The 15,076-nt window shown below is 35.2% G+C and overlaps 1 protein-coding gene across 1 annotated transcript in view; it reads right to left on the reverse strand.

Annotated features, from left to right (window-relative positions):
- The window catches only part of OSBPL11 (oxysterol binding protein like 11), a 97,321-nt gene that overhangs the window by 31,724 nt on the left and 50,521 nt on the right, over positions 1-15,076 (reverse strand). The window contains exons 7-9 of the mRNA XM_061193190.1: positions 12,181-12,326; positions 6,536-6,676; positions 2,595-3,093 (exon numbers count right to left, since the gene is read on the reverse strand). Coding sequence (XP_061049173.1) covers positions 2,595-3,093; positions 6,536-6,676; positions 12,181-12,326 — 786 coding nt within the window. The remainder of the gene's footprint in view (positions 1-2,594; positions 3,094-6,535; positions 6,677-12,180; positions 12,327-15,076) is intronic.

Genomic DNA, 15,076 nt, shown 5'->3' on the forward strand with positions numbered 1-15,076 from the left:
AATGCTCCTAAAAGTAAAATAAAACCTTAAGTCAGAATTTAAGACCATGCTATACTGTATCATCATAAGATCTGATCATTAGTTAGGACTAATAACTTTTTAAGCAGTTTCTGGAATAACTAAATATCTAACATTATAGAGTCATAGACCTTAATCTCAGATGGTATGATGGGGGGCGGGGGGGCCGGGGGAGAAGGTATTCTTCATTCTATTCTATGCATATTAAGAAGAAAAAAAGTAATTTTATGATATAAACTAAGGTCCTCATAATAATTTTGTTTGCCAAATTCTGAAGTATTTAAGGTGAAGCTACAAGAGTTAGAAGTGGTAATTTTCAAATAAATATTATTCTAATGGGGCTTGTTCCATATTAAGTGATGCTATAAAGATGGTTTTAAAAAACATATAAAAAAGGGAATTACAAAAAAAAGGGGAATTACATAAATGAATAATCAATCTATCCTAGATAATTAAGAGACATTAAGGAGACTTGAGCTACATTACTAACCTAAGCTCATTACCTAGTTCACCATAAAAACAAATACCGAACTGGATGTGTACTACTAGTCTGAACTATGATGGCATGTCTCTCTTAATGAATGCTCGTTAACTACTGTGTTCTTAATGTTCACAAATAAGGGCAAAAATTATGATAAATATTTTAATATAGTCTATTTTTAGGATAAACAAATAGACAGACTGAGATTCTAAAGTAGTCTACTTTACATAAAGCAATGCCAACTATTAATTTGTATTGCCCTTAACAGTTTTCACAATGGGCAACAATTAATATTGAGCCATTTGAAAAGGAACATGGCTCTGTATGTGATATATTTATATATAATGGGAGCTGTCAGAAGACATACATAACATACTTGGTTATATTTCAAGTATTTAATAATAACTGTTGATTAATTCTAAGTTGAAAAGGATATCACGTACCTTTCTAAAAACATTTGGCCTTATAAACTAGATTCATGATCTTTGATTTCTAGGAATATAGTTAACATAAGTAATATTCACTATGGAATTTAACGTCTAAGAAATATATAATCAGTTTCTACTGAATGGGAAAATAAGACTAGTTAGGATAACTGAGATTCAAAGTATTCTAAAATCTCATTTATCTGATAATTAAACAGAATTTTCCCCTACTTTTCAATAAAAACATGGCTGCTGACAGAAGCAAAATAAACTGTCAGAAGTTCCATTCTCTGATTTAATTTACTTTCTATTGAGAGTGTCAACAGCAATTTAATTTAAAAAAGGCAAATCCATGAATATATAACTAGCAAATCAAAAAATAACTATCATATACATCCTTCTCAATTAATGCATGGTTAAGATATTAATGCTTTTCCTCATTTCTTGAGGTATTTCCTTTCTTGGAGCGGGAGAGGATACTATCACCAGATACTCTCTGTTTCATGAACTGGTAAGAGTAACTGTCCTCGGGGAGAGTGTGTCAAAGAATGAGGGTCTAAATCCGACTATGCCTTAACTTCTATGATACTGGACACATCCCATCACCTCTAGGCTTCAGGTTTTTCATCTCTAAAGTAAGTAAACTGATTTGTGAAGAGCCTAGTGTTAACGTGATGCAGCTTATAACTGGAGATAGCAAACTATTTTTTTAACTAATAAAATATCTTCTAATGTTATAAAAGTTTTGCTTAGTTTGAAACATTTGGAAATTGGTAAGACTCACAGCACAACAGGACTTAAAGATGAGGAAAGCTTAAAAAGGGGATAATATATTTTCTTCAAGGCTAAAATAACACAATTTCAAAATGTTAGGGTCATAAGCTTAATTATGCCATGCTTATACTGTAAGTTTATATTTAGAACAAATTTTCCTATGCACGAGAGTGTTCCTTAACATTAAAATGGCAGGCCATTATATTTTCATTAACTCTGCAATGATTTCTGTGGAGATTTTTTTGTTGTTGTTAATTTGTTTTTTCTATTCTTAGCCAAAAAATATTGTATTTCCTTAAATTGTTTTTTCATAATCATTTGCTGGAGTAGACATAAAGTTTGGCAACATAGTTTAAAATATTCTATGAATATCTCCTTTGAAATACAAAAGATGTAGATATAGATTTACCCAGAAAATATTTCTTGAGTGCTGTTTATAATAACAAAAACATGTTTTAAGGCATTATCAATAACTTGAGGAAATGAATATTCAGTGCAAAAAAGGAGGACAAAAAACTACATAGAGAGAATCCTAATTTTATAAAACTAAAAGTATGAACATATACACATAGAAAAAATACAAAATACTAGCTAAATTTATCTATCTCTGGATGAAGGGATTAGAGATACTTGTATTTTCTCCTTGATACTTTTCTAAGTTTTCTATAATAAAAATAATTTACATTTAAAATCAGAAAAAAAGTAAAAAAACAGAATTTATATTTGTTGATAGATATGCCCCCTCCCCTCACCACCAGTATTCTGAAACATACTAGGAATTGGGAAAAAAAGTAGTACACATAGCAGTTCAAATTTATAACTAATATTTCTCTAGCTTCCCCAAATTTAAGGTTATAGTTTGATATTAAAAATTGGAGAATAATTTTTCTACTTACCTTCCCCAACCATTGTCACACCTATCGACATGCCTAAGAATTTGCTCTTAGTCCAGACGTGCACATTTACACACATCTTCCTCTCGGCACATTCTGCATAAAATCCTGAGACTGGAGGATGATGGGAAACCTGCTCAGCAACAAATCTGACCGTGTAACAGTCTGATCCCACCTGGCTCAAAGCCTCCTCTGATGGAGGAACATGATTTGTGACAGCCTGGGTGGAAGAGCTGCTAATGACACTGGATGCTACCTCGCGTTTTGGCATCCTCCAGGAACAGTGAAACATTTCTCCAATGATAGGATTGTATGGTTTCTTAGCAATGGCTCCCTTACGGCCTTCATGAAATGAGGTAAGGTAGTATTCAACAAAACGAATCATTCTGTCCTCAGCTGTAGCTCCATTAGAGATGGCTATAAACAGGTCTGGATGAGACATAAAGTCTGCATACATTTCCAACAGGGAACGCTTCTCTAGGATAAATGTAGGCAGCACCACCTAAAACAACAACAAACACCACAAATCAACCAGAGAGAGCAATACAAAAAAACAGTAATTAGTATCTTCAGAGAATTGAGGGGCTACTCTTTGTTGCGGTGCGCAGGCTTCTCATTGCAGTGGCTTCTCTTGTGGCGGAGCATGGACTCTAGGCATGTGGGCTTCAGTAGTTGTGGCACGTGGGCTCAGCAGTTATGGCTCACAGGCTCTAGAGCGCAGGCTCAGTAGTTGCGGCACACGGGCTTTGTTGCTCCGTGGCATGTGGGATCTTCCCAGACCAGGGATCAAAGCTGTGTCCCCTGCATTAACAGGGGGATTCTTAACCACTGCATCACCAGGGAAGTCCCTATAATATTACTTTTAAAAGAACAAAACAATGGGGAAAATGGCTATTACTTATTCACAACATGCAGGCCAGGACCATGGTTACCTTCTTGGTTGCTGTAGCCCCAGCACCTAGCACAGTGTCTGGAATATAAGAGGGGCTTGATAAACATCTGTTGTATCAGTGTCATTGTTAGACAGGAGGTATATGCGACTGCAGTTTAGTCACCAGGTTCTTTAATGTTGCTCAAAAAGTACCATTCTTTTAAATGTTATATGGCTGTTCATAATTTGTGATCAGTTAATGCTATTGATTTTATATATAAATACAATATATATGTATTTCTTCAATTAACAATGCACAAATGTGGGGAAACGATATTAAATTCATTATTCATGTCAAGAGAGACTTTACCATCTGGATTATTATCACAGAACATTCTTTTCAAATGTTCTTATGCCTCATAAACCCCAACATTGTTCTTATGCCTTACAAACCTAAATCTACTAAGGGACAGCAAATACCATAATAACCAAATAAACTCCTTACCTGACTGCTCATTTTAACCTATTTTACAACTAATAGTCTTTTCTGAACCACTAATATAAAAAATATTTCTAGAATAAAAATGATACCCAGTTGAATACTAAGGTTAGATGAAAGATGAATGTTTAAATGGGTTTCTTTATTCCTAAAATGTCTGCTTCTTAGCAGGCTATTAATTCAATCAATTTACTTAAAAACCCTCCTATAATTACTATAAGTCTAAGTAAAGAAAGAAATGTGTTTTTGATTTTGAAATGCTTCAAAGTGAATGCTAAAGGCAAAATGCTTTCTATATTTAAGTTGCATTTTCAGGTGAGTAACTCACTGGAATCAAACAACCTTTTAATTTACACTTCCACTACCTTCAAAAACCTCAATTTGAAATATACCTCGTGAAGTCAATTTTGAAATCCTACACTAATGCAAAGTAGTGTCAACAGTAACTCAAAGTATGTAATTCCACAGTAGTAAATGTTTGACATACATAGGTTTTGAACCTTACTGGTTTTTTATTTTATTTTATTTTTTTATAAATTTATTTTATTTTATTTATTTTTTATTTTTGGCTGCATTGGGTCTTCGTTGCTGCACGCGGGATTTCTCTAATTGCGGCGAGCAGGGGCTACTCTTCATTGCGGTGCACGGGCTTCTCATTGCGGTGGCTTCTCTTGTTGCGGAGCACGGGCTCTAGGCGCACGGGCTTCAGTAGTTGTGGCACATGGGCTCAGTAGTTGTGGCTCGTGGGCTCCAGAGCACAGGCTCAGTAGTCATGGCGCACGGGCTTAGTTGCTCTGTGGCATGTGGGATCTTCCCAGCCCAGGGCTCGAACCCGTGTCCCTTGCATTGGCAGGCAGATTCTTAACCACTGCACCACCAGGGAAGTCCCTTACTGGCTTTTTAAATCAATGTCATGGATTAATTGTTAAAACAAATTAAGGCACACTAATTAGATAAACTGGGAATGGAGAAGATGGGCCTAAAATTAAAAACTACAAATCAGTGCTTCTCAAACTTTAATGTATATATACATATTACTGAAATGAAGATTCTGGTTCTCTAACTTTGAGATTGGGGGCTGAGATTATGCGTTTCTAACAAGTTCTCAGGTGATGGTGATGCTACTGATCTTCAGACCACACTTTTTTTCTTCTCTCAGTTTTATTAAGGCATAATTGACAAATAAAACTGTAAGATATTTAAAGTGTACACTGTAGTGATTTGATATACACATATATAGTGAAAGGACTCTATCAAATTAATTCAGGCCACACTTTTAAAGTAGCAAGGCTGTAGACCAGGGGTTTGCAAACTATGGCCTTTGGGCCAAATCTGGCATCCTGTTTGTGTAAATAAACTTTTGTTGAAATACATCCATGCCCATCCAACATATTATCTATGGCTGCTTTCACACTACAAAGGCTGAGTTGAGTACTGCTGATCCTTAAACAATATGGGTTTGAATTGCAGGTCCACTTATACATGGATTTTTTTCCAATAAATATACAAAAATATACATGTAGAACATCATGTGCAAGACTTGTATGGAAGTGGATAGTCTATTCTTACACAGGCTTAAGGTGAGTAATTTGTAATATAAAATGTATAATATGTTAGTTTTCTTACTGTTTTATAACCTCGCTTTCAAAGAATTACATTAAAGTACCGTACCTCTCTCACAATGAGAGAAAAACTGTGTATTATCACAGGTATGTGGGTTTTTTTAAAAAATGTAACAATGTTTCCAGTATTGTTTCATGAATATGACTGCAATACTGTATGTCATAAAAATTTTATAACAATTCATTCATTAGTGTATAGGCTAGGCTACCATGAAGCTGATTACACTAGGCTACCATAAAGCAATCATATTGCTGCTTCTTCATTATCAATGCATGAATCATTATATCTGTAAATAAATATAAATTTTTTTCACATTATCTTTTCATTTTTGATGTCTAGTATATACTAGCAATACATATACATAGAAACAAAATTTGCGTTAATTGAGTGTTTATGTTATTGGTAAGGCTTCCAGTCAACAACAGATTATTAGTAGTTAAGTTTTGGGGGAGTCAGAAATTATATGTGGATTTTCAACTACATGGGGGGTTGGCACCCCTAACCCCTAAATTGTTCAAGAGTCAAGTATAGTTCCAACAGAGATCTATGTCCACATAGCTAAAAATATCTACTATCTGGTCCTTTACAGAAAATGTTTGCTGATCTCTGTTACAGATTAATACCCAAAATGCACTATCCAAAATGGTAAGTAAGAATAAAGTAGAAGTATCAATGACTTTAATGGTTTTGTGGGATTATATTCTTTTCTTTAGATTTTCCAATTCTGTATCCCAATGGACCCCTTTTATTTTGTACAGAAACAAGACTATAGGTCTTTATTTGCCATGTGACTTAATGCTGCACAAAAAACCTATCACATTTTTTATGAAAATAAATGCTGATCAAGAGACTAAGAAACCAACTCATAAAGATTAAAAAGCCCTGACATTAACAATCATAGGTATAGTCCTAATCTAATGATCTCCTTAGACTGTTTATCCCATTACTTACTCTTGTTAAGTCCATGCCCAGCTTGAGCTGTGATAAGAGATGTAGGATAACACTGCGTTGCTCTTCCACAGCTCCCAGGTCATCCTCCTTGTTGTCACAAGTATCCTCCACCTCATCATCTGCATTTATTTCTTCAGGTTCCTTGACGCAAAATAAAGTAAAAGTCTATTGTTACTAGTGCTTATTAATATCCATTAAGAATAAAAGTATAAACATCAGATGAAGACATTTATATTGGGCCTAAATGAATCTGAGAACAGACAAAAATCTTTCTGAAAATACAACTTCCATCACTTGGCCATGAAATAGACTTCCTTCAATGAACCCATTATCACTGACATTGAACATATTGTGGTTTTGTCATAAGTATCACACATAAAACACACATATTTTGTGAAAACAGGATTTTTCAGAAAGAGTGAAAATGTCTTACCTGAAACTTAGGCTTTGCAGGCTTTGACCACCTGCCAGGGGACCCTACCACTACCTACAATTTAAGATGTTTTGAGAATTAAATATTTGCCCTATTTTTAAGCTAACACTATAAAAGTAAAATTTTAAAGTGACTGTACATGTCAAGTCTAACTTCTGTAATCTATATTTAGATATTCACGCATCCCTGGAGTTGTCAGGAAGAAACTTTGGGGATGAAGAGAATTCTAGGTGCAGGTATAGAAAGCTTGTAGTTGCTTATGCAGTCTTAATGCCACAAAATGTTCTCTGCATAGTTCTTCAATCAATAAAACAGCCCCTTGAAAAACCAAAAATGTTTACTCTCATCTCAATAGGGTCTTCGCTCCAAATAACTGGTTACGAGAAACATAATTTCTTATTTCTATTTAAGCAACAAATAAAAGTTTCAAATTGGACTTCTCTGGTGGCGCAGTGGTTAAGAATCCGCCTGCCAATGCAGGGGACACGGGTTCGAGCCCTGGTCCCGGAAGATCCCACGTGCCGCGGAGCAACTAAGCCCGCATGCCACAACTACTGAAGGCCACGTGCCTAGAGCCCATGCTCTGCAACAAGAGAAGCCACCCAATGAGAAGCCCGTGCACCACAACGAAGAGTAGCCCCCGCTCGCCTCAACTAGAGAAAGACCGCACGCAGCAACGAAGACCCAACGCAGCCAAAAATAAATTAATTAATTAATTAAAAAAAAAACAAAAAAAGTTTCAAATCCCAAGATTCTATAATCTTATCAGATGTCACTTTTCATGTTTATGTGGGGATGGTGTCCCATCTCTCTCAGTGGTATCTCTTTTCATTACCTTTGTGCAAGACAGCCTTCATGAGTATATTATCTTTGGTATTGTATTAAATTTTAAGTTATGAGGATTTTAAAAATGAAATGATTCTGTTAATGTCTCTGCCTTTAACTTTCTCTTCTCATAACCAAATCCTATCAAACAAGAAGCCCATCTGTTCTATGTAGCTAGGCAAAGAAAACCAATCCTAATCAGGCATAAAATCAAGAACTTAATGCTCTCAAAATATTAAAAACAAAATACAAAACTTGGTGACACAGTTAAAGAATAATGGGTTTCTGGTCATTCTTTTGCCTTTGTTTTTCTCCTTTTTCTTCTCTCTCCTTCGAACAAAGAAATCTTTACTAGCTCAAATTCTGATAAGTCAATTAATGGTCTAGTTCATTTCTTCAGCGACCAAACACAACAACTGTGTATATCAGAATTATTTCTGTTTTTATGACCTTGAGGAAAGATCCCAAAGGCAAGTTTCTCAATTCCCCTTTTCAATGGCTAGCAAGTCTGTCAGGAACTATTTCCTGTTTTCTACCCTAAGTCAGTTGCACAATATAGTTTAAGTATACCAGTGAATGTTTACTCATTATAAAACAGGGGAAAAACCGATCATCCCTCTTTCTATATATGAATTCCAAATATAACAATTTTTCATCTGAGAAATGTTGAGGGGAAAAAAACTAACAGATCTTAATTAAATAATGTTCTCCAACCTTCTGAAAGGTACTATTACATTTGAGGTCAGAACCTAGGACACAGATTAATAATGCAAATACAGCCTTAAACATTATTATACACAAAGTTATACACAAAGTTTACTTTGTGGTTTCCTCTAACGAAAATAATATTAAACTAAAGAGATAAAATATAATCTGGTATGGGGATGTATGTATACGTATAGCTGATTCACTTTGTTATAAAGCAGAAACTAACACACCATTGTAAAGCAATTATACTCCAATAAAGATGTTAAAAAAAATCTGGTAGAAAAACTAAAAGAATACAGTTTTTGTTGTTTTTATAAAAATAGTCAAACCACTTACTAAAATAGAAAAAAAAAGGAATTCTATTCATGATTAAATACTGATTCTAAAGCATGATGTGAATGGAAGAATTTGGAAGCTCTCTTTTCTTTTTGAAATGGCCCTTCTTAGAGATTGTCATGCCTTTCTTAAAGAAAAGCTTAAGGTTAGGGCTTCCCTGGTGGCGCAGTGGTTAGAATCCGCCTGCCAATACAGGGGACACGGGTTCAAGCCCTGGTCTGGGAAGATCCCACATGCCGCGGAGCAACTAAGCCCGTGTGCCACAACTACTGAACCTGCGCTCTAGAGCCCGCGAGCCACAACTACTGAGCCCATGTGCCACAACTACTGAAGCCCGCTCCTAGAGCCTGTGCTCTGCAACAAAAGAAGCCACCGCAATGAGAAGACCGCGCACCGCAACAAAGAGTAGCCCCCGCTCGCCACAACTAGAAAAAGCCCGCGTGCAGCAATGAAGACCCAATGCAGCAAAAAATAAATAAAATTAAAAAAAAAAATAAGGAAAGCTTAAGGTTAAAAAAAAAAAGCATTACAAAAATTCAAATAAACATGCTCAAACATATAAAATCCCTAAAAACCCAGAATGGTTAGCAAATACAGTGGCAACGCCTGTTGAATTTCTAGGAATTCATACTATTTGGAGATTGCATGGCAGAGGGAAACCCCAATATCCGCAAAACTCAAACTAATCCCATTTTTTTGTCTTCCTGATTTCTGACTTGGACACTAAGGAACTGTGGGCTTCATTCTAGCCTCACTGAGGTTTACCTCCTCTATCACTTGACAGCAAAATTTCCACTACTGGAATATATGTTTCAAGCTTGCATTGACACTCATATTCCAAAGAAGGCATATGTGAAATTTTTGAAAAATTCAGGTCTTTTCTGGTATGCTTGAGTGGAGTCTAATGTCTTTTGTAATTAAAAAAAAAAAAAAAAAATCTATGCACTTATTTTTTTCTATTTGCACTAGGTCATACACTTGGTCTACTCAACATTTCAAAAGATTTGGAAATTCAACGATCCTCTCCTCCCCACCTCTGTGCCCCATCTCTAACATATGCCTCTATCCTGACCTCCAACATGCTTTGTATTCTCATTTAGAAGTATGAAAATGTTGGAGTGTATGACCTATAGTTTATAACTTTTCACTTGTAAATTATATCTCTAGTCCTGATCTCTCTCCAAAGCTTTGGTTACATCATTTCCAGTTGCTTTTCATATACATTAACAATCATATGTCCTCTTCTCAAATAAAATTCAACATGTTCATAAACCATACTAAACCTTTTCTTTCAAAAAGCTCTTTCTTCCTAATTTTGCTAGCTTTGTGAATGGCACCACAATTTTAATCATTTAGTCTCAAAAACTTGGAGTCATCTTTGATCCAACCCTATATCCAGTCAATCACAAGCTCAATTGATTTTTCGTTTGAAATGCACATTACCTATTCATTTGTCTTCATTTCTACTTCCACACTTTAATTCTATCCACACTTTAATTCCAAGTCATATCATATACCAATCCTTTAAAACATATCGCATCCCTTCCCATGCTCATGATCTCATTATGTATCACATTAAGACTAAATTCTTCTGCATGAGTTTTATGTTCCTTGGGGGCATAGTTTACACAGTATTCTATGGAGCAGTGCTCAGGGGATTAGAATTCCACATAGCATGCAACATGAATGGTCATCTGGATTTATAAAATCCAACAACCCTGGGGTCATTTTCCATAAACCAGGTACTCTGCTAAATTTATTTTATCGAAATAACAATCTTATAAGGTATTACTACCCCTGCTTTACAGATGAGGAAGCTAAGCATGGTTAATCAATTGGCCCACATATATGACAGGACCTGGGTTCAAAATCATCAGGCAAGCCTTTTCTGCAATAAGTACACATGCCTTAGTATCCCTGCTTGTGTTACTCCCCCATCTTGAGATTCCCTTACTACTATTCTTCTCTTCAAACCTTGTCTCCTTTCAAAGCCCAATTTCAATTCCACTTTCTCTCCAAAGCATTCCTCATCCACTCTACTCACATACCTCTCTTCTTTCCCTGAATGCCCATATCCCAAGAATCTAAGTGATATCTATTAAGATGAAAAAAAATAAAAAATACGGCTTTATGTTATCACCTCATTGTTTCAGTATATATATGTTGTGACTCTAAATAGATTTTAAGTCTCTTCAGTGAAAGAACTGTCTTCTATTTTTGTGTCTCCTCTAATTCTTAATGTTGGACTTGTCACATATTAGCTAACTTAATGAATACTTACTAACTGCTTGACTCCACAGATGAATTAGTCAAAAAGCTATAGGAAAAAAAGGATTTTTTTTCTTTCTTCTCCCCCACCCACCCTACTGCCACTGCCTGCCTCACTGACTCAAGACCTTTGCCAGCTTTGGAAGTCCCTGTGTCATATGTTTCTCTTAAGAAGTAATTTGCTGTTATATAAATAACCATAAACTGTGCATTACTCTTGACTCAGTAATTCTAGTTGGGAATATAACCTAAAGAAATAATCCAAATAAAGGGGAGAAAAAAAAATAAAGCAGTAGACAAAATGATATAGCATTATTTATAAGAACAAAAAATAACAAACAACCTAGACATTCAAAAGCCTACTTCAACCTAAAAACTTTTATTATATAGGCCAGAATAACATATAAGAATACTTATGAGAAGTAGCAAGTAAAAAGGGCTTAAAACAAAACTATCTATGTAATTATGATAACCATAAATATAACAGATGTAAACTCAAAAGGCAAAAAACCAGTATGATTTTTTACAGTGGTGGAACTATGAATAGAAGAAAACACTGTTTAGCTTCTGAGAAATGTGGAATTAATATTACTTTATAAAAATATTAAACCCTAAGACTGTGTGCTATTTTAAGTAGACTAACACTTTTAAAAATTGGTTTGGTAAAGTGCTTACTATCAACAAAACCTTAATGTTAAACTTTTAAACTTATGAACTTAATAGTAAACACCTAGTAAATAACGTTAAATTAAGAAATGTAAGAGATAAATATCATGCAAATAATCTTCTATTAGAAAAGCGATTTTCCAGAAAAAGAAAAACATGCAAATTTCATTTTTTAAATACATTTATGTGAAGCAAAAGTAAACTAAAACTAAAAAGGCCACATAATTTAACCTGGAAAACTATGTACAAGTTTTACACAATAGACCCCTTCCAAAGCCAGTGCAGTTTAAGGTAGAACAACGTCTAGAGTATGCTCTCATTATGTTGATTTGCATGTCCTGACAATGAAAAGATGCTTTTCAGCGATGCCTAATTTTTACTCCAAAACTCTATGTTCATATTACCTTACCCTTGCGAATAGTCCAGATTCTGCAACGCACTGCTCTTCTGGGACTGCCACTGGCTTACTCTGCTCAGTTGCAAAGGGCTGGTCAGCTCCATTTTTATAGTGGTTTGATAAAGGTATCTTTGGTTCTAACCACTCGATTGTCGTTCCTGATGAAGTAAGAGAAAACTTTCGCTGAAACTTGCTCATAATCTGGAAAGTTCAGCAAATGTGGATTTTATTAAACAATTTTCTTTTGAGCCTACAAGACTACAAGCAATTCAACCTGTTAAGAGACTCTGCAAGACAGTGACTTTATCTCATTAGCATGAGCATCACGATTGGGTATTTTACAACACAGCAACCTGCAACTTGAAATCAGATACCATTTAAATGAATCAACCCTGAATAGGACTAAACTCACTTCTTATGCAAATCTATGAATCATAAAGTGTATTCCTACCCTAACAGTTGATTTGCTGGCCTTTCTGCATGAACCCTGTCCCTCTAGTGATAAGAAGTATGCAGTTAGGCTAAAGGAAGTCACAATTACAGGAGGAACCTGGGACTGTGAAACAATAAAATCTGCTTCAATTTGGGGTTGAACCTTATTCTCAGTAGCAATTTTCTAACTAATCAAGATAACCCCCTTGATGTAATTTAAGAATTGCAAATACATGTCCATTATGTTTTTTCCAATCATATAAAAAAGCTCCATATACTTTTAAACTGAAAGGCTCTCCTACTGAATAAATAATAGCTGACCTAGTGAAAGACAGTGGTCACATTTAGAGACCTGTCATCTTCTCAATTAATGACTCAATGTCTCTTATTACCCTCAACTAGTTTAACAAAGTGGATTCTATGCCTAATCAATAATGGAAAATGTTCCGTTTGATTTCAGAGGTTGATCTAGGTTTCACAGAAACTTGGTTATATAGTGCTACATTAAGGGATGCTCAGACTACCACAGCAGAAATTAAAAGGAGTATGGAATTTACTTAGTCTATAACAAAATCCCAGACTTGAGTAGAGGAATAAATTACAAAGTACCTATCAGGCTACCAGAGCATCTTGCCTTGCCACTCAGTTCAGTTTCACTTGGCACTGGGGGGGGGGGGGGGGGGCGGGGATTCATAATTAGAGGAATGCCCTGGATAAGTTCATGGGGTCTCTTTCAAAATTCCAAAGAAATGAAACCACTTTGTTCCTACCTTGAAATGTTTATTTTTAATATCAATATCTAGATTTCCTTACTTCTCGAAATAAAATGCACACAAACACTAGACTTAAGAGATCTGTTCTAAGAGATCACTCAACTGATAAACCATAACAAAACTCTTAATCAAACCAATCATTTGGTCTCAGGACCCTTCTACATCAATAATCACTGCTGTGCTTTTGTATAATATACATTAAGACCTCATGGGACTAAACACTAATTTTTATTCAGATTTCATTTCTTGGATCATTTCAAAAAATTTTTTTTTTAAAGTATTTATTTATTTATTTATGGCTGTGTTGGGTGGGTCTTCGTTTCTGTGCGAGGGCTTTCTCTAGTTGTGGCAAGTGGGGGCCACTCTTCATCGCGGTGTGCGGGCCTCTCACTATCGTGGCCTCTCTTGTTGCGGAGCACAGGCTCCAGACACTCAGGCTCAGTAATTGTGGCTCACGGGCCTAATTGCTCCGCGGCATGTGGGATCTTCCCAGACCAGGGCTCGAACCCATGTCCCCTGCATTGGCAGGCAGATTCTCAACCACTGCGCCACCAGGGAAGCCCTCATTTCAAAATTTGAGTGGGAAGGTAATTCAGTTTTTTTTTCTTCACAGTTTTATCTTCATTCTCAACTGACAAGAATAAATTTCTACCTACTTAATTTGGAAAATATGGCAATTTATGGTGAGAAATACCAGTATTAGTTAATTCCCTCAAATACCCACAAATCTGTGCTCCAAAAAATAGTGATATGGGACAATACCTTTTACTTTAGATACTTCTATAAAGTTTACAGTGTGTTTCACATTTTTAATTAAAAAAATACAAATTTATATTGGGCATGCTTCATTAATCACAAAGCAATCATTTAAAAAATAAGACTATTAATTTAAACTACACAAAATTCTAAGAATTTTAAAAATTACATAGTATTTAATTAATCAAGTATTTATTTATTTTTTTAACTGAAGTATAGTTGATTTACAATATTATATTAGTTTCAGGTGTACAGCATAGTGATTCAGTATTTTTATAGCTTGTACTCCATTAAGAGTTATTATAAGATAATGGCTATAATTCCCTGTGCTATACAATATATCCTTGTTGGTTATCTATTTTACAAACACCTATCTTCAAACAACTATGAGGTAAAACAAAAATTAAAAAGAAAAAAAGAAAAGCCTGGTGGGGAATGTACTAATATATTCACGGGGGCAACTTCTGCTTGGTAAGATAACATATGATTTTTCTTTCAATTGCATGGTAGTTTCTAAATTTTTTATAATGAGTGCTTTATAACAGGAGAAAATTTATATTGGACTACTTAGAATTCCTCTAAGACAACAGTCCATGCTCACAATGCACAATTTAGGCTTTTCTATCTCTTTGGAATGCCCTCTCCCCTACCTCCCACTCCTGAACTAATTGGTTTTCTTAGCTTTTCTGTGCCTTTCCCAGACTTTTTTTCTACCAGAAGTATTAGTCCATTCACATGTTCTCCCACAGTACTTTGTTCCCATTGTAAGTGGCACTTTATATATTATAGTTAACTATTTACATGTTTCTTCCCCAAGTGGACCATGAGTTCCTTAAGTGGAACATACATAACTTATTGGCCTCTGTAATACTGCCCTGACCTATATCTACAATTGCCATTAGCTTGTTATTGTTAGCTTGAAATATTGAATTTAGGCACACACGAGG

Source organism: Eubalaena glacialis, chromosome 6 (genome assembly GCF_028564815.1).
Source record: "Eubalaena glacialis isolate mEubGla1 chromosome 6, mEubGla1.1.hap2.+ XY, whole genome shotgun sequence".
Lineage (NCBI taxonomy): Eukaryota > Metazoa > Chordata > Mammalia > Artiodactyla > Balaenidae > Eubalaena > Eubalaena glacialis.